Source organism: Patella vulgata, chromosome 6 (genome assembly GCF_932274485.2).
Source record: "Patella vulgata chromosome 6, xgPatVulg1.2, whole genome shotgun sequence".
NCBI lineage: Eukaryota > Metazoa > Mollusca > Gastropoda > Patellidae > Patella > Patella vulgata.
In genome coordinates, this window is record NC_065884.2 from 21,437,069 (window position 1) to 21,464,527 (window position 27,459).

The 27,459-nt window shown below is 35.3% G+C and overlaps 1 protein-coding gene across 1 annotated transcript; it reads right to left on the bottom strand.

The window, feature by feature from the left end:
• Nucleotides 1-27,004, bottom strand: LOC126823505 (uncharacterized). The gene is made up of 15 exons (XM_050552387.2): nt 26,850-27,004; nt 25,188-25,386; nt 24,589-24,669; nt 24,057-24,176; nt 22,688-22,854; nt 21,736-22,079; nt 19,637-20,075; nt 16,965-18,416; nt 13,198-14,610; nt 12,062-12,212; nt 9,030-10,342; nt 5,687-7,192; nt 4,264-5,269; nt 3,150-3,283; nt 1-1,821 (listed from the first exon to the last, which is right to left on the bottom strand). Exons 2-14 carry the CDS (start codon nt 25,378-25,380, stop codon nt 3,174-3,176), a joined length of 8,295 nt encoding a protein of 2,764 aa, XP_050408344.2. The 5' UTR covers nt 25,381-25,386; nt 26,850-27,004; the 3' UTR covers nt 1-1,821; nt 3,150-3,173.
• Between the last annotated feature and the right edge of the window lie 455 nt (nt 27,005-27,459).

The window sequence follows — 27,459 nt, forward strand, 5'->3', positions numbered from 1 at the left end:
TTCAGTATAAAAATATTTATTATAAAACAAAATCTATTGTTCAGGGGTTGCAAGTCAAATATATAAAACTAGAATTATTTATATTAGTAAGTAATGAACATCACCTATAAATATATACATGTATATATATACATATCTATCACAATAGTATTTATATATAAAGATTATTTCATAATATAGACTTGTTGCTTAATCTATTTCAAAAGTTACTTCATAGCTTTGAGCAGCATTCGAATTGGTGGATAACAATTATGACATGGTATTAGAATATCAATGTATTTTTAAAACCCCTCCAAATTGTGTCTGATCTTTTGATACTCCCAGTAACCCTTTTTTAAATTTTTTTTTTGAGATTTTTTTTGTGTGCTCCGAACTTTCTGTGAGGATTACTTCAAATATTGAAACGATTATGAGAAGTAACTTTGAAATAACATATTAAGTGTGTCAATACTTAACTTATATAATGCTAGGTTCCCACTATAACCAGTCATGCTGCGATTGAAATCATGGTGTAACCGTGGTGATCCTATCAGGTCTTAGCATATATTGAGGTCATTCGTAGCAATCGTGTTGACCCTATCGAAACGTATCTGAACATATCTGCATGTACCAGATCGTGGACTCAATAGGGAAAATCCTATCGAAACGTATCTGAACGTATCTGCATGTACTGGATCATGGACTCAATAGGGACAATCCTATCGCAACGCATTGCACGACAGTGAGAACCTACCATAAAACAATAATATAATATTTCATTAACAAGTTGAGCATATTGTGTAGCCTCCCTATAATGGGTCTTTGATTCAAAATCAAAGATAAAAAAATCAATAAAAATAGAGATTCTAAAAAATGTGATATCCTAAAACTACCGGTAAGTAAAGATAAATGTATTAAAATATAACTAGAAATTTGAGTGAGTTGTAAATATTTATATAAAGTATCTGTGACCTGGCTCTCATAGTATATCCTATACATATGTAATAAGTATGTAATAAGTATGTATCCAAGGTTCTAACAATAATAATAAAGCAAACTTATAGAAGAATAATAACTTACTTATTTAGGCAGACATTTTGAAGAGTATTCACTTGAAGAGTTTTCAACTTTACATTTTTGAATACTCTTTGAAAGGTTGCTAAAATAAATTAGTAATTGCTCTGATATAGATATGAGTTTTTTGCTCTATCCAGTAACACAATGCATCTAAAGGATAAGCTTCTGTATATATTAAATATACCATAGAACAACAGGATCCAGTTTAATATCATTAATTAATGATTAATCAGACCAAGTCTAGGAAATCGTAAATCAATATATACATAAGAGAGACAATATAGTTTATATGCAGGCTTATGAGATTTGAGATTCTTATAAAGCTTACCTATGGAAATGCAAGTATACTTTTCCCTTAATTTATAAAATAAAAGATTCTTAAGATGAAAATTATACATGGTAAACAAAATATATAAAAAATGTTTTGATTTTTACATAAAAAAAATCAGCAGTTTATTTGGTTTATTTTAGTTTCCTTTATGTAGATGTTCAAAGATGAACTTAAAATAAATTTGAAAACATTTGTGACAAACATGATTATCTGTGTTTAATAATTCTATATAAAACATTTATTCTTTAATTCTTTTGTTAAAAATTTGGTTAAGCTAGTATTCATTAATAAGCTACTGATCATCCCTGAAACAATAGCTTTAAGCTATATACATTGTTCCTATTGTTTTGTTAAGCAAGGGTTGTTTTAGTTCATTTTTAAAAATTTAATAATCTTGAAATGGAATTCTGTTCTTGAACCTTGAATTGATTAATCTGAAATTGAAATGAAAATTAATAAATAAAAGTTTAAGAAAGAGTGTTTTTTTACCAGACATGACATATAATCCTGGATTAAGAGATTAACATAGAATATTTCTTTTATGGAGATTAACATATCTTTTTTAATATACAAAGAGATTTTTTTTCTTTTATATACTATAACAGTATGTAATAGAAAATAATCATAGAAAAGTTGTTTATCAAAATCTGTACCAAAATAACAAAAACAAAATGTTATATAAATCATTAATTAGATATTTATTTACATGCCAGGCCAATAATCAACTCTCTAGAACTTTGGATGATTTTGATTTTCAACAGATTTAAATTTGATTGGCAGTTAATGATTTAATTCAAAAATAGATAATCAAGACTTTGTTTATTATCGTAACAATCAAGACTACACTGTTCTCCAAACTGTAATTTGACTGCAATTTTAAAAAGAAATTTCTTTTTCATTACCTATTTTGATAGCGATAACTGTCAGCTTTTATCTAAATCTTACATGATGCATCTTTAAATAGTTTTGGATTCTTTCTGTCCGGAAATGTGAATGTTTTGGAAAACCTATGGTGAATTCTTTGTATTTTTTCTGTATAGTCTTGTATTGGTATTGTTTTTGTATAGCCTATGTTGTATATTGGTATTGCTTTTGTATAGTCTTTGTTATACATTAGTATTGTTTTTTTTGTATAGTCTATGTTGTATATTGGTATTTTTTTGTATAGTCTATGTTGTACATTAAATTCTTTGTATAGTTTCTATACAGTCTTATTTTGGTATTGTTTTTGTATAGCCTATGTTGTATATTGGTTTTGCTTTTGCATAGTCTATGTCGATTGGTATTTTTTTGTATAGTCGATGTTGTACATTGCTATGTTTTGGTATAGTCTAAGTTATATATTGATATTGTTTTTGTGTCTTTTCTGTATAGTCTATGTTGTATATTGGTATTGTTTTTGTATAGTCTTTTGGTATTGCTTTTGGACAGTCTATGTTGTATACTGGTATCATTTTTGTATAGTCTATGTTGTATATTGGCATTTTTTTGGTATAGTCTATGATGTATATTGGTATTGTTTTTGTATCATTTTTGTACAGTCTATCTTGTATCTTTTTATATTTTTTCTCTATTGTTTATCTTGCAACTTTGTATAATATTTCTATAGCCTATTTTGTATCTTTGTATATAATTTTTGTATAGTCTATCTTGTATCTTTGTATATCATTTCTGTAGAGACTCTCTTGTATTTTTAAATATTGTCTGTTTCCTTCATATTTCAATAATTTGTTCATGATATTTTATAATAATATACCATTACCTATTTTAAGTAAATGAAGACGATTTAAAATCCAACATCTGAACCTTGTTTACTTTCAGGCTTTGGATAATTACCGGCATCTGGAAAATCTGGATCAAAACTTGGATTTGCATAAATATTATCGTACAGTTCACCTAAAAGATATAGATACATAAATAAATACAATATTTAAAAGGGCCCTATTTAAATATAAAGCATAATGATAACAGATGACAAAATTATAAAGAAAATAACAGATTGTAACAGATGAATAAAGTTTATTCAATAAACTATGAAGATAATGAAATATTAATAACAGATGAATATACTATGAAGAAAATAACAGATGAAGAAACTATGAAGATAATGATAGATTAATAACAGATGAAGAAACTATGAAGATAATGCTAGATTAATAACAGATGAAGAAACTATGCTCGTATGAAGATAATGACAGATTAATAACTATGAAGGTGAGGAATATGTAAAACAATCATAGGTTAAGGGTCTCTGTGTAGAGTATACTGTGAGCCCCTCAGCCCCATCAATGACGGTCCAAATGTTTTTCAACATTTGTGATTATATTTCAGTAGATTGCTAATGCTAACAAGTGTACAATTTGTAATATATAACTACAAGTGCACCAGTAACATAATATCAGCCTTTACACTTACAGTAATAAGGTTGACAATGCTTGGACAGTTGATATACCTATGAGATTCAGCACACTTGCCTTCCCCAATACCAGTCATATTTGTGACCAAAATGAAATGGAGTTTTATGTCCTACTGTTCTGCACCGATTGGACCAAAGAAGATGGGGATACGCCATACAGTGTGCTATGAGGGAAATTTTACTTGGACAGTGGCACTACAGCCTACTCTTATCTCAAATTCCAACTGTCATGAGTTCTTTTATTTGTACGGCAGTGTGTACACAGGACCTGCTCAGGCTGTCCACCCTGAAAAATCCCATGGAACCTTCGCGACAAAAACCGGGTGCAAACCCGAGATCTTCTAGTTAGCGAGCCAGCGTCTTACTCACTAAGCCACCACTATTCCCATGACCAAAATGAGAGTCATGTAATTCTTTAAAAGTAAAAAAAAAACCAACAAAACAAACATGGCGAACTTACCTCCATTTTCTTCTTTATCTTCTTTATAAGTACATAATATAATCATTTTACGTAGTGGTATACACAGCAGTAACGCTGTCGCATTTACAAAATTACCAATAGTTACAGCTGCATCTCTCACTGTTGGTCCTGCATTAGTAGTCACAATCATCCAGACAAACATACAACCAGCAGTACAAACAGCACCAATGAAAATCCATCTGGATTCGTAGTTATTTCTCCAACTGTCCCATGCCATTCCAGCAAATATTCCCGTCAGGATAACCAGGAACATAACGTAGATCAAGGATAAGACGAGACCTACATCGTATTGATCCATCGGATCACACCACCAGTAATCATGGACGTCAGAGTTCATGAATTTAGAAGCTGTCGGCCATACTAATATCAACCATTCTATAGGTATTATTACTTGGATTAAAATTATGAATAAAGCCATTAAAACCAAAGCACAGGTGCTGGTTAATCCACGATACTGCGATACTTCAAAGTCCTCATGTTTACGGAACCAATTGTCCACAGCTTTTACTAATAAAGGACCAAACACTATGGCGTAAACAATACCCATAGCCAAACGTCTCGTTGTACAGGTTTCCAAGGAAGCGTGGAAGAAGAAAGCGAAGTTGAGGACGTAGATTAAGATGATTCCTATCAGTGATATATAGCCAAGTATGGTGGTGCCACCTCGTACAGGGTACGCTATTAACAGATATACTAGAGTTATTATGGATACCAGAAGACCAACACATGTGAGAACAGCTACAACGATCGCCCAAATCGGCCATTCGTACAATTTAGCCCCATCATTGTAATAATACCAGTTTCTAGGTTCTGTGATTCCATTCCTTCCACCAGACTGACCACTTGCTGTTCCATTACCGATAGGTTCGGCTTTCGCTGGACAACCACATTCTGTTCTGTCTTCATTCAAACAAATGGCGGTCCGTGAACGTAGATTACTAAATTGAGATGATGATTCAAATTCACCTTCTGCCCATTTGCCAATCTAAAATGAGAAGAAATGAAATGAGGTATATAACAGCCTACTTTCCTGCATCATACAGTGTGTTATGAGGTGTCAATTTTGCCCAGACAGCGGCACTACGGCCTACTCTTATAACAAATTCCAACTGTCAAGGTTTATTTTATGTGCACGCCAATGTGTACACACGACATCTTTTTTTTTGTCCCATCTGAATGACTATACATTATCCCTTACTAGGCCCTCTGTCTTGCACCACTGACAAGGGGGAACAAGGGGGATTTACAAATAAATATCGTTTGTAAATAAAAGCCCAATTTGTGTGCACATTCTGATGAACCAAATGTAAAAGTGTAATCTAATCACAATGAACCAAAAGCAGTATTGCCATTGAAACAAAAGCAGTATTGCCACGATACCAAAAATGTTTTAAAAACTTACCATATTCTTATCAAAACGATTTGCAGTTGTATCAACACGAATTCTAGTTACGTCATAGCCAGGATGCCAAAATTGTTGGACATTAAAATTGACGTTAAATTCTTCATCTGTTTTATTTAAGGAAACAGAATTGCCCATGTTCCATTTAACTAAGAGAACTTGATCTCTGATGGCCTGTCTAACATTAATGTCTGACCGTCTGTTAACACAACTGGCTAGCGTTTCACCTGCTGAACAATATAAAGTCATAAACTGTTTCACTCCTTCAGCATTGGCGTAAGCGGCAGCAATTGTATTGAGTATGTACTGATCCATCTTCATATTCATAAAATTAAGTGTCTCATTTTTGGTACACATGTTGGAAAATTCTATTCTCTGAATGACAGCATCGTCTAAATGACATCTATGAGTTCGCTGGAAAAATTCCTCAAACCATTCTCTTGGGATGTCAAGTGTGTTTCTGCTGGGTCTGGTTCTGTCGTATGTCAGAGAATTCATGTAGTTTCTGAAAGAATTGACAACAGAGGTTCTAATGCTGATGGCTACAGCTTCGAATTTCATTCCTTGTGGGAGGTTGAGTTCCTCAATATTCATAGCCCAATTGTCAGTTAAAATCCACAGATATTCATCAAGATATCCAAGCTTTTGGGCAGCCTGCAGAATAATTTTGGTGTCTTCCCAGGTGGTGAAAAGAATAATAACTCGCGAGGGGCTGTTGTCAAATTGATTGTTAAGAGCATTTTCGGCTAACTGCATGGTTAATGGTGTCGTTAACATGGATGGCGATCCTGTACAAATATTATTTTCGTCTGCCATCATTTTAAATGTATTGTATGCAGCATTCATATCAGGGTCAAATGAAACGAACGGAGATACATAATCCCACCCACGTTTTTTAAGAAGTGCATGGATAACTTTTAATAATTCGTTTTGTGGTGGTACAGTTCTGGCTAGGTAAGAATAGGAATTCATGTCATTAAAAGCAATTGATGTTGCACTTGGACTAAGATAGGTGAAACCGAGGGGGTTTAAAACACGAGCTGCTGCTTCAGTATTATCGTTGTTTGAGACTACGAAACCTCCTACACTATTAGCTAAAACACTTCCATTCAAATTAATTGAATTACAGAGTTTGCCATATGCCAATAGATTATAAATGTCCTGTTCAACACGAAGATTATTAGAACAAGTGTCCAACACAAAGCTACGTATATCTACACCTTGAACAACCTGACTGAGTGTATAGGTGAAGGCTAAATATTGCTGAAATCCCATCCCAATATCAAGATCACCACAACGGAATTCATCTAATCCACTGTGATGAATGTCAAAAACGGCCACCATGGTTGTCGAGTCGACCTCTGTTGCTCCGCTAACAGCAAAGCGTTTTCCTCGGTTTCTGACTGTAGGACATTCTGAGCATGCCTCATCTCTATCACAGCTACCATTCCAGTCTGGTGAATAAGTCTGCATATCTAGATTGCCATCTGATGAATATTTGCCAATCTGGAATATACACAGAGATATAGTTTTAAATAATTTACAAAATCAGAAATTAATGCTTCTAGTTTAAAGAAGCTAAATCGCTAATATTTTGGACCTAGAAATTGGCACAAATGGGTCGCAACACATATAATAATGTAATATGAATTTATATAAACTGTTTTACATTCAATCGTGTCCATTTTACTGTGAATTGTCATCAGTTATGTTCGGCGAAATACGCCAGAAGTTTCAACCGCATGTCAGTTTCTAGCGTCTGGTTATTCCAGTCAACACTGATATTATTTATTGCGCATGCTCTGAAAATAAGAACATGATATCACCGTTTGACATGACTTGTGGAATATGTCTAGCCTCATTCTTTGAACACCTTGTTACAAATGGCGCTGAAACGCATTATGATACACGAGTACCAATGGTAAAATGTTTATTTTGTCTTAAATATTGGATATCTGAAGCCCATCTTTTCCAGGTAAGATCACAACACCAATGCTGATTCAGATTGCAAAAAAAATCGTGTTTCCAAAGTCGAAGATTTTGGATGATATTGAGTTACGGACTTAGCTACTTTAATAAAGCTTTTTAGCGCTGTTTTATGCATTTACACATTCATTTACACATTTAGGTTTCAAAACCCTTTCTTGTTTCAAAAGCCTGATCTGTAAATAATCAATGTATATAAAACCAAGATCGTCTTAGAAACCGTTTATTATTTTTATTATTATTTTAGCTTGCATTAATCTTATACTGATCAATTCTGAAACGGTAGATATGTCAATTATGTTTTTATTTCAAATCATTAGGCCATATTATGTTGATCTGTTAATACAACACAATATTTCATGAAATCAAATTTTGAAATGCAATAAGGGTTTTCCACTAACGATCAATCCCACAAGTTTTAAAAAGTCTACAAAGATACCTGTCCTATATCGTCCTCACAAGATTTCATAAATATACTGGGGGAATTACTCTATGAATTGCAATCAAAAAAGAAAACTGAATGTAAATGGAATAAACTATAACACATACTTATGGAAAAACAGCTACTTATTTATTTGGGCAACAACAAGATCAAAGCAGGTGATATACCTTTGGGAATGATGTTGTTGTCTCCTTTGATCTTGTTGTTGTCCTATGTTGTTTCAGGAATTGTTGTTATAGCTTTTCTGTATAAATTAGCCTCATAATATTTGTATTACTGTATTAGCTTGTTAACGTTGAGAGAATACTCTTCAAAACATCGCCCAAATAAATAAGTAGCTGTTTTTCCATAAGTATGTGTTATAGTTTATTGCTCTATCCAGTTACTAAATGCATCTCAAAGATTATGAATGTAAATGGGAAGAGGGGATTCTTCTTTATTACCGCATGAATAATCACTGCGAATTTGAAAAAAAATTCAACAAGCCCTATAGTGTGTTCTTAACAGAAGTCTACAGTGAAAGATGCATTATGTAAGAGCTAAACCTGCCTATTGCATGTCTTTAGTCTTGCCTCAAATGTTACATAAATTATTATTTAGACATTTAAATGGACTAGGATGCCCATGACATTTAAAAATTGACCAATGACAAATGAGACCAAGTCATGATTATCCAGTACCATTGCTACAATAATAAATGACCTATGCTATAATATTTTCAAACAGTCATAACTTCGCTCAGAGTAAAGTAATGTGAGTGAAATTTTTAATATATTTATTTTTCATTGTCTAATTTTGAACTATAATAGCAAGAATGACAGGCTCTTTATTTAAATCTTACATAATGCATCTTTAAAGTCAACTGTTAACGGGTGGTATAAAAATATGATTCATAAAACTAATCTATACCCTCACCTTTTTATAATAATATCCACTTGTAACAGACTGACTGGTAATTGAATAGAGAGTGTAACCTTTATTTCCTTCACGATTTTCAAATTCAAACTTGGAACCTGATAAATCAACAAATTCAACATCGTCTAATTTTCTCAGGAGCACATCTCTTCTATCCTCACGATTTTTATAATCTTCACAAACTGTCGTGTAACCCTCGCCACAAATTTCTTTCAATGTCATATCCAAGGCAAAAGCTGACGAAAAGACAGAGTTTATGACATGTAAGACTCCTGGATCCTGGGTATATCGACTGCTGGTGATTAGGTTACGTGCATTTACGCGACAGGGACCAGAGTATTTCATGGTTGGTATATTCAAGTAGCAGTCCCAAATATTTTCATAATATTCACTAAACCAGGGGTTTCCTTGCGAGTTCAGGGGTGTTTTGGTCGACATGTAATCATCAAATGGTTTCAAGTCCTCCGCTTCCAAACTAAGGGTGACCGACCCAGTGGCATACTTCTCGGATCCCAGAATAGCATCTTCGCTGTAGCCCCATGTGTCTGATCCAACAAACTTAAAATCAAATTTTTCACCCGGTACACGATCCAATGCTCTTAATAAAGCATTGATGTAACTTGACCCAGCAAAAACAATAACGGTGTTGGCCAGTGGTTTCTGTCGGAGGAGAGTAACAACTTCATTGGACACCTCTTCCGATACCACACCCTCTTCTCGGTATGCCACCTTCTGAGCTACGCAAATTCTCTTTCTACTTGCAATTTCTTCAAACATCTTTGCACCTAGTTTTCCGTAGCTATCGTTAGTGTAAAGCACTTGAACATAGCGGATGTTGTATTTGTCTAAGAAAGAGGCCATAGCGTCTGCTTGTTTGTTGTCTGCAGGAACTGTTCGGTAGAAGTAAGGATATCTGAGTTTGTCTTTAAGCTCAGATGATGATGAAGCATAACTAACTTGAGGTATCTTAAGATCATTCAAGATACGAGACAGATAGATAGAATTATCGCTGGAATATGTTCCGATATATGCATCAATTTCCTTAGGATTGACTGTTTCTCCGTTCCGAGTGAGGGTAAACTGACCGTTGTGGATATTTGATACCATGTAGCCTGTTCTTATGGCACTCTGACAACCATCGAGACCAATTCCACCAACTTTGACACCATTTAATATATTTCTGAACATTCCCTCTTTATTGTTGACTGTGTTTATGGCGTAGTGGAAAGCTTCTAGAAGTTGGAAACCATGTAGAGTGTTGATATCACCACAAATATGTGGTAAAAGGGATCTCTTATGAACATCAAAAACACCTGAAATATCATAATATAACATCATGTCAAAGCTGTTTCTGCTTCAGAAAGAGAGAGAAATGGGGTTTAAAGTCCACTTAACACAAACTAGGTCATTTCGGGACTAACATATGGTTCAATTTTATTTCAATAATAAACTTGCGCGTATGAGTCTTTAGCAGTGGGAGGAAACCGGAAGACCTGGAGAAAACCCACGAGGTTGGACAGGCGACCCTACTCCTCGTCACGTCCAACCAGGGAATTGAAACCATGCCAGTTTGACTCAATGACAGATCTTATGATACAGCGCACGTGCTAACCCTTTGGTCATCCAACCCCCACTTTCTGCTTCAAGAAATAACTGATTTTAAACACAAACAGAACATAGGAGTGATTATTTACAACAATTAATTATGCATACATGGTAGGGTGACCCACCATAAATAAATATCTCCACATATCTCCATATATCTCGACAATTACGCCACAATATTTATATATATGCCAAGCCTCAAATCAGTTTCACCCAATTATAGTCACTAAATAAACGATCATGTTGTACTTAATAAGCTATGACCATTAATCATCGTCCATAACATCCAGACACCTTTGAGTAAAAAGATAGGTTATGTGCCCTTGTTTTGAAATTAGTCTCGCTTAACCAGTCTATCGACCATTCTACATCTGATTGACAGGTCGGGATAATCAAGACTACTTTTTTACGAAACATAACAGAAAGCTAGAACAAGAAATTGAATTTAGAAATAAGCACGTTAGGTAGCTCAACAATCGTTTTAAGAACCTTGTAAAAGTAAAATGAAACTACTGCTAGTATCATGTTCCTGTCTAACCCGAGTGATTCAGAGATATTATTTGTACTAAACCAAAAGATGCAGCTCTTAACGGTACAGTTAATAAATAAAGCGATTTAAAAAATGAAACAAACGTAATTTCTAAATCTGCTGTAATAACCAAGAAGCTTAATTTCACTGCTATTCAAAATCGTCAACAATAAACTTTTTACGGCTGTAATAGTTGATAGATTTGTAGAGAATTGCACGTGCCACGGCTATTTATAGTATCATACTGTCAGAAAGTTGGTCTCGGCACAGCGAATGTGCACGCTTCAGTGGTAGTCTCGAACTATCAGCGGTGGACTTTATTTCTGTAGAGTACATGGGTCACCCTATACATGGGTCAAATAAATCTGCTTTAAAGTTGAATGTTTCTATATTCTAACAAGATAAATAACCACATATTAAAGAATACATTGGTGATGTCATGAGTCCTACCAAATATGTCAATATGGCTTCCCCTGGCTTAAAATTAGCATTGTTTATAGTAAATTGATCAAATTTATCTTTCAGTTCTGTTTCCAACCTTTTCAGTTGACAATTACTAGTTCTGAATATCAATAGGGTTCATCTCCTCATGGCCCTAATGCTTCATACCAAATTTGAAAAAAATCTGTTAATAACTACAGCCTTTATCACATTCAGAAGGTTTTCAGAAAATGGGGGTTAAATCCAGAATGAAAGGTCATGGAACACTAAATATCTGTTCAAAACTGTAGCCTTGATTGGGTTCACATGGTGTCTGGGAAAAAAGGGTCATAATTCTGGAATGGACGGTCACCGACTACTGAATATGGATGTCCGCTGATGACATCAGTTTTCAACTCACAATATCAAAATATTCAAAAATTACATAACAGGAATATAGATTACATATACAACTTACCTCCAAACATGACATCACCAGGTATATAGGTAAAATTAACACCTTTCTGTATACATTCAACACAGGTTTCTGAACATTGAGCCTTTATATTTTGATAATTTGATGTTAAAGTTGAATCATACTGTATAGTGGCTCCTCTTGATCCTCCAACCTAAAATAATCAACAATCCTAACACATATACAACAAAAACTAACAATAAAACACAAAGATCACTCTTTAAACCAAAATATGTTGATGGGTTGATATTTAATCCTATTTAAAGGAGCTACATCCCTAATATTTTGGCCCTAAAAATTGACACAAATGGGAGAGAGAGAAATGGGGTTTAATGTCCACTCGAAACAAACTAGATCATTTCGGGACTAACACATGGTTTAATTTTATTTCTGTAATTCGCTTGCGCGTAGGGGTCTTTAGCAGTGGGAGGAAACCGGAGGACCCGGAGAAAACCCACGAGGTTGGACAGGCGACCCTACTCCTTGTCACGTACAACCAGGGATTCGAAACCACGCCAGTTGACCCAATGACAGACCTTATGATACAGCACCTACATGCTAACCATTCGGCCATCAAACCCCCCCGACACAAATGGGTCACAATGCATATCATAATGTAATATGAACGTATATAAACTGATTTACATTCAATTGTTTTCGTTTTTACTCTAATTTCAAATCAGTTATGTTCGGTAAAATATGCCAGAAGTCTCAATCGAATGGCAATCTGTAGTGTCTGGTCATTCCAGTCTACACTGATAGTATTTATTGCGCATGACATGACTTGTGGAATAGGTCTAGCCGCGTTCTTCGAGTCCCTAGTTATTAATGCGCTAAAATACATTATGGTACACGAATGGTAAAATGTTTATTTTGTCTTAAATATTGGATATCAGAAGCCCATCTTTTCCTGGTAAGATCACAACATCAATGTTGATTTAAATTGACAAATAATTTGTGTTTTCAATGTCGAAGACTTTGAATGATATTGAGTTAGAGACTTAACTACTTTAATCCAAGTTGGGAGATACATTTTCCCAGGAACCTGGCAAACCCCCTCCTGCAAAAATTCCCGGATCCGCCCCTGAGTAGGCTAGTACATTTTAAAATTGGTATGAAGTAATAGGTGCTGTACTTACCACATTGTATTTGGTGCCATCATAACGCAGAACATCAAAAGGTAGATTTCCTTCACGATCCACAAATCTAAAATCATGGCCACTGGGATCTTGGAAGGATAAAGTATTAAGTTTCTGCTGGATGATGGCATTGATGTTGGGGTTGTTTGAATAGTTGCTGCAAATTGAGTTGTAATCCTCTCCACAGATCTCTTTTAATGTGGCATCCATAGCACCAACTATAGAATACACAGAATTTATTGTAGAAAGAACGTAGTTATCTTGAATATATCTAGCACCAAGATTCAAGTTCGTTCCACATGGAAGTCTTCCGCTTTTGTAAACGCCTGGCATGTTGCAGTTTTCCAGCTCGCTGTAATAATCAGCAAAGAAGTGATTTCCTGGATAACCCTGTGTGGTCATCCTATCTAAGTAATTTCTGTAGTCTGTTAATTGATTATTCCTGATTTGAACATTTAGCATATTACTGGCCGCAGAACCAATACCTGAATATTGTCGAGTGGTAATAAATATGAGATTCCTGGCTTCGACGTTATTAGACTTAGCACGCAGTAGTTCAATCATTTCCTGATTAGTCAAATACACGGCAACAACATGGGAGGTACTTGAGACTAAATTTTCAACAATGGTTGTAAAATTATTTCCAGTTTTAACTACATGGGAACTAATGACACAGACGCCTTCCTGTGTACCGGCTGCTTTAAGGGTAGCCAATGACATATGACCTTCTGTGTTATCAGATACGACTGCTTGAAGATAACTAAATCCAAGTAATTTGCTCAGTTTTAAAAGAGCGCTGGCACTGGCGTCCTCTCCTTGAATGGTTCTATAAAATGTTCGGATTTCTTTCAAAGAACTGGCCGTCGCTGAAGGACTGATAATGGGAATATTTAATGGCTGAAGTAGTTCCGATGCTTTTTGTGTACTGTGGGTAGTATCTGTCATCCAGGCTGCGATCTTCTCCGGCATCAATCCTGGATACATTTCATTTCTTCTCCAGCTTGAATCGTATAATCCAGAATAAATATTCGACAGAATACCGGCAGGACGTGTTGGTTTACCACAATGATCTCCAGCCAACCCTCCAACCTTTAATCCTCGTAAACTAACCGGTGCTTCTCCATTATTTACTTTTTGTAGTGCGTAAAGCATGGCAGACGTAAACTGAAATCCATTTTGTATTTTTACGGCCCCGCATTGATAAGGTCCTTGAGTCCCTGGATTGCTGATGCCAAACATTCCACCAATCACAACATCTCCAGGTGTGTAAATAAATGGTTGATGATGATATAAATATTGACAGGGTAGACATGGACCAGTACATTGAGAGTTAACAACCATATTTGGGGGAAGCTGTAAATTATTCCTATCAAAATTGGTGATCTGACCGGTTGTTGTCACATAATCTGCTACCTGTAAAATATATAATATTGAATTTCAACTTTTGTTTATTGACTTCTGACATAATGTAAATCTATATCCAATACCTGGATCAGATAGATTCCCAATTTTACCACAAATGAAATGAAATAGGGTTTAACATCCTACTGTTCTACTCCAAGAGAGAGAGAGAGAATTTAACATCCCCTCGACACAAACAACTAGGCCATTTCGGGATTAACACATGGTTCAATTTCATTTCAATGATTCGCATGAGCGTAGGGGTCTTTAGCAGTGGGAGGAAACCGAAGGGCCCAGAGAAAACCCACGAGGTTGGACAGGCGACACAACTCCTTGTTACTTACAACCTGGGAATCCTTATGATACAGCGCGAACGTGCTTACCATTCGCCCATCCACCTCCCCCCCCCTTGGCTAATGGAGACGTGCATACGCCATACGATGTGCTATGAGCGAAGTTTTATTCTCATATTGAATTCCAACTGTTTTACGTACAAACTAATGTGTACCCGAGACCCCGTTTGTTTGTCCCATCTGAAAGACTACATGTTGTCCCTTGCCATGTCCTCCATCCTGCACCCACACGGGGGAACCACGCAGAAAAATCCTGATGAACTTTGTTGACCAGCACCAGGATCTAACACGGGACCTCCAGGTTAGCGAGTCACTGTCTTTTACGCACTGAGCCACCACGGATCTCTACCAAAAATGGTGCCCTTAGTAGTGCCCTTTACTATAAATATACAGAATTCCTGATATACAGGAAAGAAATTTTGACAGGAAAGAAGTGAAATGAAATGGGGTTTAATGTCCTACAGTTCTGCTCTGAACTGGGCTAATGAAGATGGGCATACGCCATACAGTGTGCTATGAGAGTAATTTTGCCTGGATAGCGGCACTATGGCCTACTCAAACGACTAGACAGCTGTCCTTGTAAGGCCCTCCGTCCAGCATCACTGACAAGGGGGAGCTATGCAGGAAAATCACGATGAACTTTCTTAGGCCAATGCAGGGATTGAACACCCGACCTCCAGGCTAGCAAATCAGTGTCATACCCATTTAGCCACCGTGACCCCCTGACAGGAAAGAGGGCTGGATGTTAACAAATGCAGGTAATCTCTGAGATAACAAACTGTTTATCTGCATTTCATTAATTTGCTTGGTGCAGGGTTCTTTAACAGTGGGACAAAAATACAAGAATCATGGGATCAGATTTGTTTAGCAGATTAACAGACTTCAATAGACCCATTCCCAAAAACAACAACCCAAGAGTGAGCTTAATGTACCCTATCTTCAAACACAAAATAAATAAATGCGTTCATTAACTATCTTTTCATAAAGCATTGCACAATAAAACTACTCAACCTGACCAGAAAATACTCATTATTGTTTCCCAAAGCATCGACAGATGAAATTGCTCATCTCTGCTTAACTTAAAGGAGCTAAATCGCTAATATTTAGGACCTAGAAATTGACACAAATGTAATATGAATGCATATAAATTGATTTACATTCAATTGTTTCTGTTTTTACTGTGATTTCCAATCACTTATGTTTGGCAGAATACGCCGGAAATCTCAATCGAATGGCAATCTCTAGCGTCTGGTTATTCCAGTCTACACCCACAGTATTTATTGCACATGCTCTCCAGATAGGAATATGACATGTGTGCCTCGTTCTTCAAGTCCCTTGTTACATATGGCACTGAAACGCATTATGGTAAACGATTCGTGTAACAATAGTAAAATGTTTATTTTGTCTTAAATTATTGGATATCAGAAGTCTATTATTTCCCGGTAAGATCATAACATCAATGTTGGTTGAAATTGACAAAAATTTGTGTTTTCAATGTTGAAGACTTTGGATGATATTGAGTTAGAGACTTAGCTACTTTAAGCAGAAGATGATCATCATTGAACTCAGTCAACACATTCACCTAATCTACACCAAATTTGAACATTCTATCTTAATTAGAAACAGGCTTATAGTGTTCTAAAAAGTGTGAGAGACAGACAGATGGACCAATATTAATAGATTTCTCCAAAAGTTTGGGGACAAAAAGAAATTTCTCGTTGACATACCTGTCTATTTTTATAATGATGTGAGAAAACAGAAATGAAATGAAATGGGGTTTAACGTCCTACTCTTCTGCTCCTATACTGGGCTAATGAAGACGGGCATAAGCCATATAGTGTGCTATGAGGGAAATTTTGCCCGGGCAGCGGCACTATCACCTACTCTTAGATCGAATTCCAACTGCCAAGGGATCTTTTACAATCATTCCAATGTATACACGGGACCTCGGTTTTTGGTCTCATCCGAAGGACTAGACAGCTGTGTGAGAAAACAGACTATGGTCATTCTTACCTTCACTGGTGTATTACTTGGTCTGTAGGATGTGACCATAAAATTAGTTTCTACTTTTCCGTTATTGATTACATATCGATTATTAGCATCATCGAGTATATCTACATTCTGTAGTTTATCATATAACATCTGACCGGTAGCATTACTTCGGAACGCCGTACAGATTCCGTTATAATTAACACCACATTGCTCTACTAATATTCTGTGAAGACCGTCCACCATAGCATAAACTGAATTGATAGCAAATGGTACATAAGAGGATGGTTGGTAATTTGGTGATGCTGAATTAATAGGTTGTAGTGGTTGAGTACAAGGACTTCTGTAACCATTGGGATTCGAAGCTTCCAGGTAACAGTCATTGAGATATTGGTACCACGCAGAATATACAGAATCAGTTTGAATTTGCTCTGAGGTAAATCCTCCCAGGTATTGGTTGAATCCTGGACTCAGATTTGAAGAATGAGTTACTATCAGACTTCCTGCAGCTTCAGCTTCATAAGTAGAAATGGCATCTTTATCAAATGCCCAGGAATAGCCAACGAGTAGAAATTCTCCCACAGAATTATTTCTTCTAAGTCCTCCTAGTAATTTTTTTATGTCAGCTGACAAGCCCATTACTACGACAACGCTAGCTTGAGGTTGATGGAGTCGTAATTTTTCAATCAAACCGTCACTAGATTCATCAAAAGTATACTCAGCTACGACACAAATGGACGCCTGGCCAGCTTTCATTCTGAAGTCCTCTTTCTGACGCATGTGATAGTCATCCGATTTGTATACAACTTGAACGTGATTCCATCCAAATCTCTGAAATGTTGAAGTTATCACAGAATGGACGACTGCATCAGAGGGGTGAGCCCGAGTATATAATGGATACATATCTTTGTTGCTGAATTCATTGGATGTTGGCAATCCCAAATCTGGTAGCATAAACTGGCTAGTTACCGGACTGACTCGCTTTGTAACGGCTGCTGAAGATGTTTGCAGGACACCCCTTACGAGAGTTGGATCTATGATCGACTGTGTGGCATCACGATATACCTTCCGTCCTCCGAAAAAGTTGGCTGCAAAGATTTCTGCCGATAAACCATTATAACAAGGGTTGGCAATCAACATACCCAGATCAATTCCTCGCAATTTGTCAGGGAATTTGGTTTTAATATTCTGCTGAGCATACTTCAAGGCCAGATGTAACTGGGCACCCATATCAGAAATTGAATCACAAGTTAATGGTTCACGTCCTGGAAAGTGGGTGCTAGCCAATGTAAACAAGGCAAGATCTCCTTTTATATACGTAAAATCTAATTCTTGAGTAGGTAAGAAACAATTAGAACAGCCTGTGGTTGGACAGGGGTATGTAGGTGTTGAAGTCAGGGCTGTAGTTCTATCGTTGCTGTAAAATCTCAATCTGTTGCTGTCTAAAGTGATTGTACCATCTCTGTAGCTACCAGCCTAGAAATAAATTAGTTAACCATTAACCCTTTAGCTCTTGGTACATGTAAATATTGATTACACCAAATTAGAGAAAATTGATACATTAATACCAGACAGAATGAAATTGCTGTTACTTAAACGTCTCAACTGCCTGAGATATGTGAATAGTTTTCCATATTATAGTACCATTTATTAGTTGCGGGCACCACAGCTGTGCACGTGATGGGGTGGTTCATGGGACTAAGTGATGAAGGGTTAAACCATTATCCTTGTGTTCAATTAATTATTTCAAAATGATCACTGTATTATAGATTACAATGGGGACCACGGCCATGAAACTTTTTCTTGCTTTATGCAAGTTTTACCCAGACTTAAAAGTTTGTTACTAGGGTTAGGGTACCGATATTTTCCTTTTAACATATTACATCAACATAATCAAAAAACAAATGTTGAAGCAATTTTTTTGCACGAGTTCTAGGTTAAATTGAGTAAGAGTATTATGGCTTGGTCTCAGGTCTTTTATTTCAGACCAGAAAGTTTTAATTTTTTGTTTTTAATTAGATATAAATACTTAAAAGATGTGTTGCCAGTCAACAAAACATACACCAATGAGAGCATATAATTTATAAAACACTATGAAATATAATTAATGGTATCAGAAACAATCTGGTGAATCTGATGTTTTGCTTTTTTTTTCCTATTCTACAATCGATAAAGTCCACTCTTTATAGATTTGACAGATTTAATAGGGGTCATATATATGGAAATTTGACTGAATGATGTCAACCATATACAGCAGAATCTGTACAAGCAACCACTATGTTTCAGTGACATGGCTATTTAAGTGGTCACAATAAATTCCCCCTTATAGAAATTCTTTGGTTTCATCTCTTTAATAAATGGTCAATCATTCAACGCAGTCAGTGGTCACTGTTTTAGTTATAAATTTAACAAAACATCGTCCACTCAATTGTTGATACCATCCCATCGAAGTACTTGCTATCAAAACTAACAAACACAGATTTTCTTAAGAAGTCATGTTAAGCGTTTAGTCATGAAAATTCCCATGAGTGGTTGCTGAATACAGACTCCACTTTATATTTAATGTTTGTTTTGTTTTGTACTCTAATGCTCCAAAGATTTATTTTATAAAAACTTACAGATTCTAAGATCGTAAAGAGTAAAACTAATTAAACTATAAAAAGTTTTGAAAAATAGTTCTTCATAAAACGACTTACTTCTTGGAATCTGTACGTTCCATCAACATTGTTATAACTAAATATAGCATATTCTGCCGTTGGTGGATTACCATTTACATCAAATGATATTTTTTGTCCAATCATGGCATTCATACCATCTGCAGCGGTAAAGGTATAGTCAACGTTCTTTAAAAATTCATGTAAATCAGTCGGGGTCATTCTCTTTAAGTTGTCGCAAGCACCACTGCCTGCACTACAATTTTGTCTCTGGGCATCACGAAGTCCCACAGCATAGGCATAGACAGCCTTCACGGTTGTGTCTACGTAGACATTCTGTCTATAAGTGTAGCTTGTTTTGTACCAGTCACTATACCATGGATTTTCAGCAGGACTTGTTCCGTAAAGAGTCTTAAAATAAGTTTCAAATTCAGAGATGATTGTTTCTTTTTTTAAAATGACCATACTTCCTCTTACATAACTGAAAAATAGTTTAAATACGATAATATATTAACAATATGAAGTCAAATGGTTCTAGATAGCAATTTCTAAAATTTAGGAATGTAGCCATTCTAACTACGTATAGAAACTATATGAGCTTAGTATAGCAACTATACCAGCTTAGTATAGCAACTATACCAGCTTAGAATAAAAGTCATATCAACTTAATATAGAAACTATACCAGCTTAGTATAGCAACTATACCAGCTTAGCATAAAAGTCATATCAACTTAATATAGAAACTACCAGCTTAATTAGTATAAAACTCATATCAACTTAATATAGAAACTACCAGCTTAGTACAGAAACTATACTAACTTTGTATAGAAGTCATATCAACTCAGTATAAACTTAATATTGAAGTCATACCAATTTAGTTCCTATACTGGGCTAATGAATATGGGCATACACTATACAGTGTGCTATGAGGGAAATTTTTCCCAGGCAGCGGCACTATCGCCTACTCTTATATCGAATTCCAACTGCCGAGGGATCTTTTAGTGCATTCCAATGTATACACGGGACCTCGTTTTTCGTATCGTCCGAAGGACTAGGCAGCTGTCCTTGTCAGGCCCTTCGTTCTGCGCCACTGTCAAAAGGAAACCACGCCGGAAAATCCAGATGAACTTTCTCGGCCAATGCAGAAATCGAACACCCAACCTCCTGGCTAGCGAGCCAGCGTCTTAACCACCCAGCCACTGTGGCTCCCAATTTAGTATAGAAATCATACCGACTTAGTATAGAAGTCATATCAACTTAGTATAGAAACTATACCAGCTTATAGAAACTATAGTAGCTTATAGAAACTATACCAACTTTAGTATAGAAATCATATCAATTTAGTATAGAAACTATACCAGCTTAGTATAGAAATTATAGCAGTTTAGCAAAGAAGCCATTAGATTGACACTTTGCCATAACTTAAAGGAGCTAAATCGCTAACATTTGGGACCTAGAAATTGACAAAAGTGGGTCGCAACGCATATAATACTGTAATATGAATGTATATAAACTGATTTACATTCAATGGTTTCCGTTTTTACTCCAATTTCAAATCAGTTATGTTCGGCGAAATAAGCCAGCAGTCTCAAGCGAGTGCAAATTTCTAGCGTCTGGTTATTCCAGTCTACATACGCCGTTTGATTTGGTGCAATGTGTCTAGCCTCGTCCCTCGAGTCTCTTGATACAACTGTACCAATGGTAAAATGTTTATTTTGTCTTAAATATTGGATATCAAAAGCCCATCTTTTTCCGATAAGATCACAACATGAATGTTGATTTAATTTGACAAATGTTTTCAATGTTGAAGAATTTGGATGATATTGAGTTAGAGACTTAGCTACTTTAAGTCTCCTTCTTCCACAGCATGTGACAGTAAGCAATTCATCTAGTACACCACAAGATCGGTTTTAGCATCACTATGTAGCCTTGAACATGTGAACTGATTACCTGGTGCGATTTAACAGGCAGGAATAGAATTTCAAAAAAAGATTACATATATATTGCAGAGAACCTGTGAATGTGTCTAATTATAAAAATTAAATGAAGAATTTCAGATTTTAAAACAGTTTTTACCAACCTATTCAACTGGAAGCTATAAGTTTATCTTTCAAGAGTTAGGATGTTTTTGATAATCTTACCTATTAGTAGCAGGTATAGTAGCTGTTGGAGAGAAATCACTATATATCCACTGTAAATCACCCAGTGATGTTTGATCATTTAAGCCTTCCAATAATTTCTGAGCTTCCAGGTTAGATCCAAAGAAAATGGCTGCTTTTGTATTGTATTTATTGGCATTATTTATTTTGGCGGCATAATCTCCTGCGGTTCCTGTAACAGGTAGGCTGATAGCTTGCGTAATACAGATGTTTCCTGCATGAGCTGCTTTAAGTACCTCCTCCATTCCAGATTGTCCATACGCATCATCTGAATATACTATTATTGCTCGCTTCCAGTTTAAATGCTGTAGAATTTTAACCATTGCCTGAGAAAAGGAGAAATCAAATCTTAGCACTATTAACAGATTATATAAAATAAAACGGGGTTAAACGTCCTACTTTTCTGCACCAACTGGGCTACTGTAGACTTGAAGTAAATTTTGACTAGGCAGCAGTGTTACGTCTTACTCTTATTATGATTTCCAACAGTCAAGGGTCCTTCTATGTGTAGACCAACATGTACACAGGACTTCGGTTTTCATCACATCCAAAGGACTAGAAATGTTCAGTGCCTTTGGTCTATTTACTATACTATGTTTGGATTAGTAACTGGGTCACAAGCTCCTCTCATTTTGTTCTTCTTCTTGAAGGGCAAACCCCCTCGAAAAAAGCCTAAGGTTTCGTCAATTCATGAAACTTGTACCCATCAATTGACAGACTTTGATTTTTGATATGAGTTCACAATTCCAAGATGGCGGTGATGATGTCATATGTTCAGATCTTGGTCCATATAGTACTATCAAAAATTGTCAGTTTCTGTTTTGAACATTATCTGAATAGGAAAATTTGTATTTGGAGTGAGATAAACTAGATGAACACATCAAGTCTAATTACCATGCTCCCTAAATGTGTAGCATTAAGAATTAATATTTACCGTAGCTTGAGCTTTTCCAGAAGGAGTTGTGCGTAAAAATGAGGGATAAATATTTTTATTACTGAGAGCTGACGAAGCAGCTCGTGGGGAGATGACGGTAGCCATAAATTTTCCCATGAAAGCACTAACTGGCAGAGTTGAGGGACTTGTGAGTGGTCCAAGAATACCTAAAAATAGATAAACAATACAATGTATTAACAGGGAAAAACTATTGATCTTTAATTTTGAATAATATGATCTATCAAAACAGGGGGTTGGGTGGCCAAATGGTTTAATGTCTGTGCGTTAGATTTTAAAGTCTGTATGTCGCCTGTCCAACTTTTGCGCAAGCAAATTATTGAAACAAAATTGGACCATATGTAGTTCCAGAATGACCGAGTTTGTGTTGAGTGGATGTTAAACCCCATCTCTCTCTCTCTCTCTCTCTCTCTCTCTCAAAACAAGTCAACATTGAGACTGAAGTATCCTACATTAATCCTAAAATAAAAATTTGACGCCCATCAGTAATCACTTGGGCATTTTTCTTGTTATGCCTTGTGTATTTTGTACACGAGGAGCAGTCCATTTGCTGATTACACTATTTTGCTTGAATACACTATTTTGCCTATAACGTTTTTTAGGACTTCGAATTCTGTCTTATGGTTTGGATTGTTCGTACTTGGTTTTATTTATTTTTATATCTGCTTAACCTGAACAGTAAATGCTCACTATCAAACTAAGACAAGATTTTGATGCAATGAAACTATACACAATGTTTCATCTCCACCAGTCATATTGATAATTACTGCTTAGCTTTATCAGAAACTGCTCAGCATCATACTCAGACAAGACACTCAGCTAATGAACATCTACACCAACTTCCAACATTCTACCCCAATTAGATACATAGTTATTGTATCCCAAAAAGTTCGACAGACTGACAAGACAGACGGACAAACCCTTTTCAATTGTCTCCTGGTTTCTCCAAAAGCAAGAGAAGGATCTAAAGAAAATAGCAGAAAGAAAATGGAAATGATGGATGTATAATTATTGAATGCATTTAAACGTCATCCAATCATTTCTCTAAAATTGGTTATATTATTGTTGTAAAATTACAAAACAAAATATTTCCCCTTATATTTATGTTTCTATGGAACATGTAAATCCGAGCTTTTTGTTGCGTTCAGTGTAGTCAGGTTGTAGCTGATGAAATTGAATGTTATATTCATATCCAGATATGTGCTGCAAATCACCACTGATACCCTGATTTTTCCAAATTTTCTCAAGAGAGAGCCCTCTGGGCCCTAATTGCCACTAATCTCAGGAGTTCAATCTCTGACATATAACCACATAATTATAATACAGTTAATATTTTAACGATAACACTCACCCAAATTAATAGGTGTTTGAGCACTACAATATGTGCTAGGAATGGTGTATTGTGGGTAAGCATCTGTAGCAGCCTTCAGCGCAACTTGTGAAGACATACAATCATCATATGCCCGCATACCTAAAAGAAAATTATTTTTTTTAAAAAGTTTAAGTCCAAAATTATTTTTTTAAAAAAAGTTAAAGTCCAAAATGATTGATTTAAAAAGTTAAAATCTAAAATTATCTTTTTAAAAAGTTATTCTTTTTTTTTTAAATAGTTAAATCTTTTTTTTTTAAACAGTTTTTTTTTTTAAACAGTTAAAATTATTTTAAGCAGTTAAAATTACTTTTTTATGGCAACTAGGTTCAACAAGCAGGAAAACAGAATTTGAAACAGTATTCTCATGCTAATCAATAAATAGTCTAAAGTTAATGAATATTAAAAGTGTGTAAATTTTATAAATAGCACAGGTTTAAACTATTAATGGTTTTCACTTTAGGTAGGCCTACACCAATCCAATATAGGCTACATGTAGAGAATATGATGATACCTATTTTGATTCCAGGTACAAAATTTCTTGCATTGAGTCTGTTGAGGGTCCAACGAGCAGCTTCATAAATTTGCATCAAATCTGTAAAAATAAAAATAAAAGTTTTTCTATAAACTGTCCACCTGTAATTTCCACGTTGCCAACGATCAAACAGTTCTCGTGTATATAGGGTATATAGAGCATACTGATTCAAAACAATTGTGTGAGTAATTAGAAGGATTACTTTTATTCTTAAAGGTTCTAATAATTACATTAAATCCTGGGAGCTAGAATGGCATCAGGCCCGTAGCAAGCTTGCTAGCTTCGGAGGGGCAGTGAAGTTTTTAGGGGGGGCACAGTCTACAGTAGGTATTTTAGAGCTATGATCGGCAATTTTTTTTTCGGGGGGGGGGGGCAAAAAATTTTTCCGGGGGGCATTGGCCCCCCCTCTGGCTACGGGCTTGAATGGTATAGGGCCTACTCATATATTCATCGAATGAAACGACGGAAACCCGACGTCACTTTCCCGCCAGAATTATGCTGGAATAGAAGCAGAAATTGAAATCGCTTATATCAAAGCTGTTTATTAATTATGTTTTAATTAACTCTGATAAACTTACCTTCCGCAGGTTCCCCACACCCATATCCATTAGTTCCTGGTCTTCTAATCGAAAATATTCCATTTATAACAGCAGCAGCGCCTGTCATTTCAACATCTACCATGCTACGAGTAGCACTGCACGTCAGCTCTGCTAGCTGCTGTGAAAAGCATGACGCCACACAGAACACACACAAAATCAAAACACGATGCATATTTTACTGAAAAATAATATCAAATAAATAGAAATGAACCTTACTGATAGGGAGTGGGGGATATGTTCGCAGCTATATTTTCTCTTCTCAAATTAAAATATTGAATCAAAGCTTAAAAATAAAAAAATAAAAAAAAAAAAATAAAAAATACGCGTTTACAGGCCTTATCAAATATTCCAACTTGAATGGGGGGGGGGGGGGTCCCCCACCCCACACCACACACACACACCAATCAGTATATAGTTTGTAAATATACTTGGTTAAAGAAAAATAAGGTAAAACAAATGACCCCACCCTACACACACACACCAATCAGTATATAGTTTGTAAATATACTTGGTTAAAGAAAAATAAGGTAAAACAAATGACCCCACCCTCAAAATGTTTCTGATATTTCAGGGTATATGTCCCATATGGCCGAAGAAAAAGTATTTATTTTTGTGGATCATAGAACTTGGAATTGTTTAAATTATTTTACATTATATATTTCATAATATATATTCAAATAGAAAATTATGTAACATTAAACATTTATGTATTACTTGATACACCGTTATCTGGGTGTGAAATAAGCAGACGATAATTCTTGTTTGCCTCGATATGAGATATGACTATCATAATATGGCTACTGTTTATACTCTATCTACCGATTTATACACCAAAAAATAATGCACGATTGCACAGTAATTTTCAAACGATATTTTGGAATTAAATAATTACTTATAAATGTTACATCTTAATTCAATAACAGATCGACGTTATATAATTCCCTAGGAAAGCAAACCCAAAAGGTGTAACAAATTAACCCAGGGCGTGGTAAAGGCGTGAATCAAATTTAAATATTGCCATGTTGAACAACAAAACTATATAATCATTCCAATTGTACAAATAAAGCCGACCCTGGCTACGAATATGCCATAATTTTATTAAGTATTATAAAAAGATTTTTCAACAAAATAAAATCCGCCAATTTCAAGAGTTGGATGATATCTGGGAACTTACATATTATAATCTGTAGACTTTAATTGTTTAGACCATGTGACCAATTTCAATATATATAATTTGCTAAATAATTAATCTAAATTATTTTATAAATCAGTTGTTATAATAACAACTTGGTTATTCTTGCCATTCTTGATTTGTAGGTTCCTTTAGACAAGACGAAACTTAGAAAATAAAGGCATGTATTGTCTTGTCGAAAGATCAATAATATCAACTAAATAACGATTTATATTTACAAAGCTTAATCTACCAGCAGAAGACACAAACTAACAATGTACGTATGTTCCCATCAAAGTTTATTTATTTGATATATTATTTAATCAAATAACTGTCGATTAAATTAACTAATGGATCTATAATGGTGTTGTCAACCTACCTAGAATACCATACGTCCATCTAATCTACCTGTTATAAACGGTGATCATAAACAATCAGGTAGATCTATAATATATATTGTATATACATACCTATCTTTAATGCATCAATAACGTATAATTCCTGGTCCCCTTCTTTATTCGGGAGGAGAGTAGAAATAGATCCCCCTTCACCGGTCCCGTGTAAATTGATAAATCCAATGTTTAGCACCTGTATACTAGTGCTTGCCCATCCCCACGTTATTTTCTCGCCCGTTAGAGTATTGTGGCTAAAAATAGACATGCTTCTTTTTATTCATAACAATAGAAACCAGCTTTATGGTAAAACTCGTTCTGCAAGTTTGGTCACTTGAGACTATTAATAATACCAAGTCGGTCGATGAATTGATTGTGTTTACGCACGACTGGTTATACAAGAAAATGTAAGACTGGATAATAATGCTCTAAAGGCGTCTATCGCAACAGGGGGACTGAATCTAATTTTAATTAGTCAATTTTGCTTTTCGGATTATGCAAATTCGAAGCTCTACTTATTAATTAAATTTAAATAACGATTGAAGTTTTTTGCATCAAATACAAGTTTCAACTGAAAACTTACTACCGATATGAGAAAATCACACTTAATGTAGAAAACCCAAGTGCGTCCACATTTTCTTTTTTTCCACTCTACAGGTCACAATTTGTATCCGATTTTCACAAAACT

Coding starts and splice junctions, on each gene's coding strand:
- LOC126823505 (XM_050552387.2), bottom strand. CDS start 25,380: ATGCATCGTGTTTTGATTTTGTGTGTGTTCTGTGTGGCGTCATGCTTT. Junction 20,076..21,735: donor ACTATACCTGCTACTAATAG/GTAAGATTATCA, acceptor ACTATTTTTCAG/TTATGTAAGAGGAAGTATGG. Junction 14,611..16,964: donor CAAGTAATACACCAGTGAAG/GTAAGAATGACC, acceptor TATATTTTACAG/GTAGCAGATTATGTGACAAC.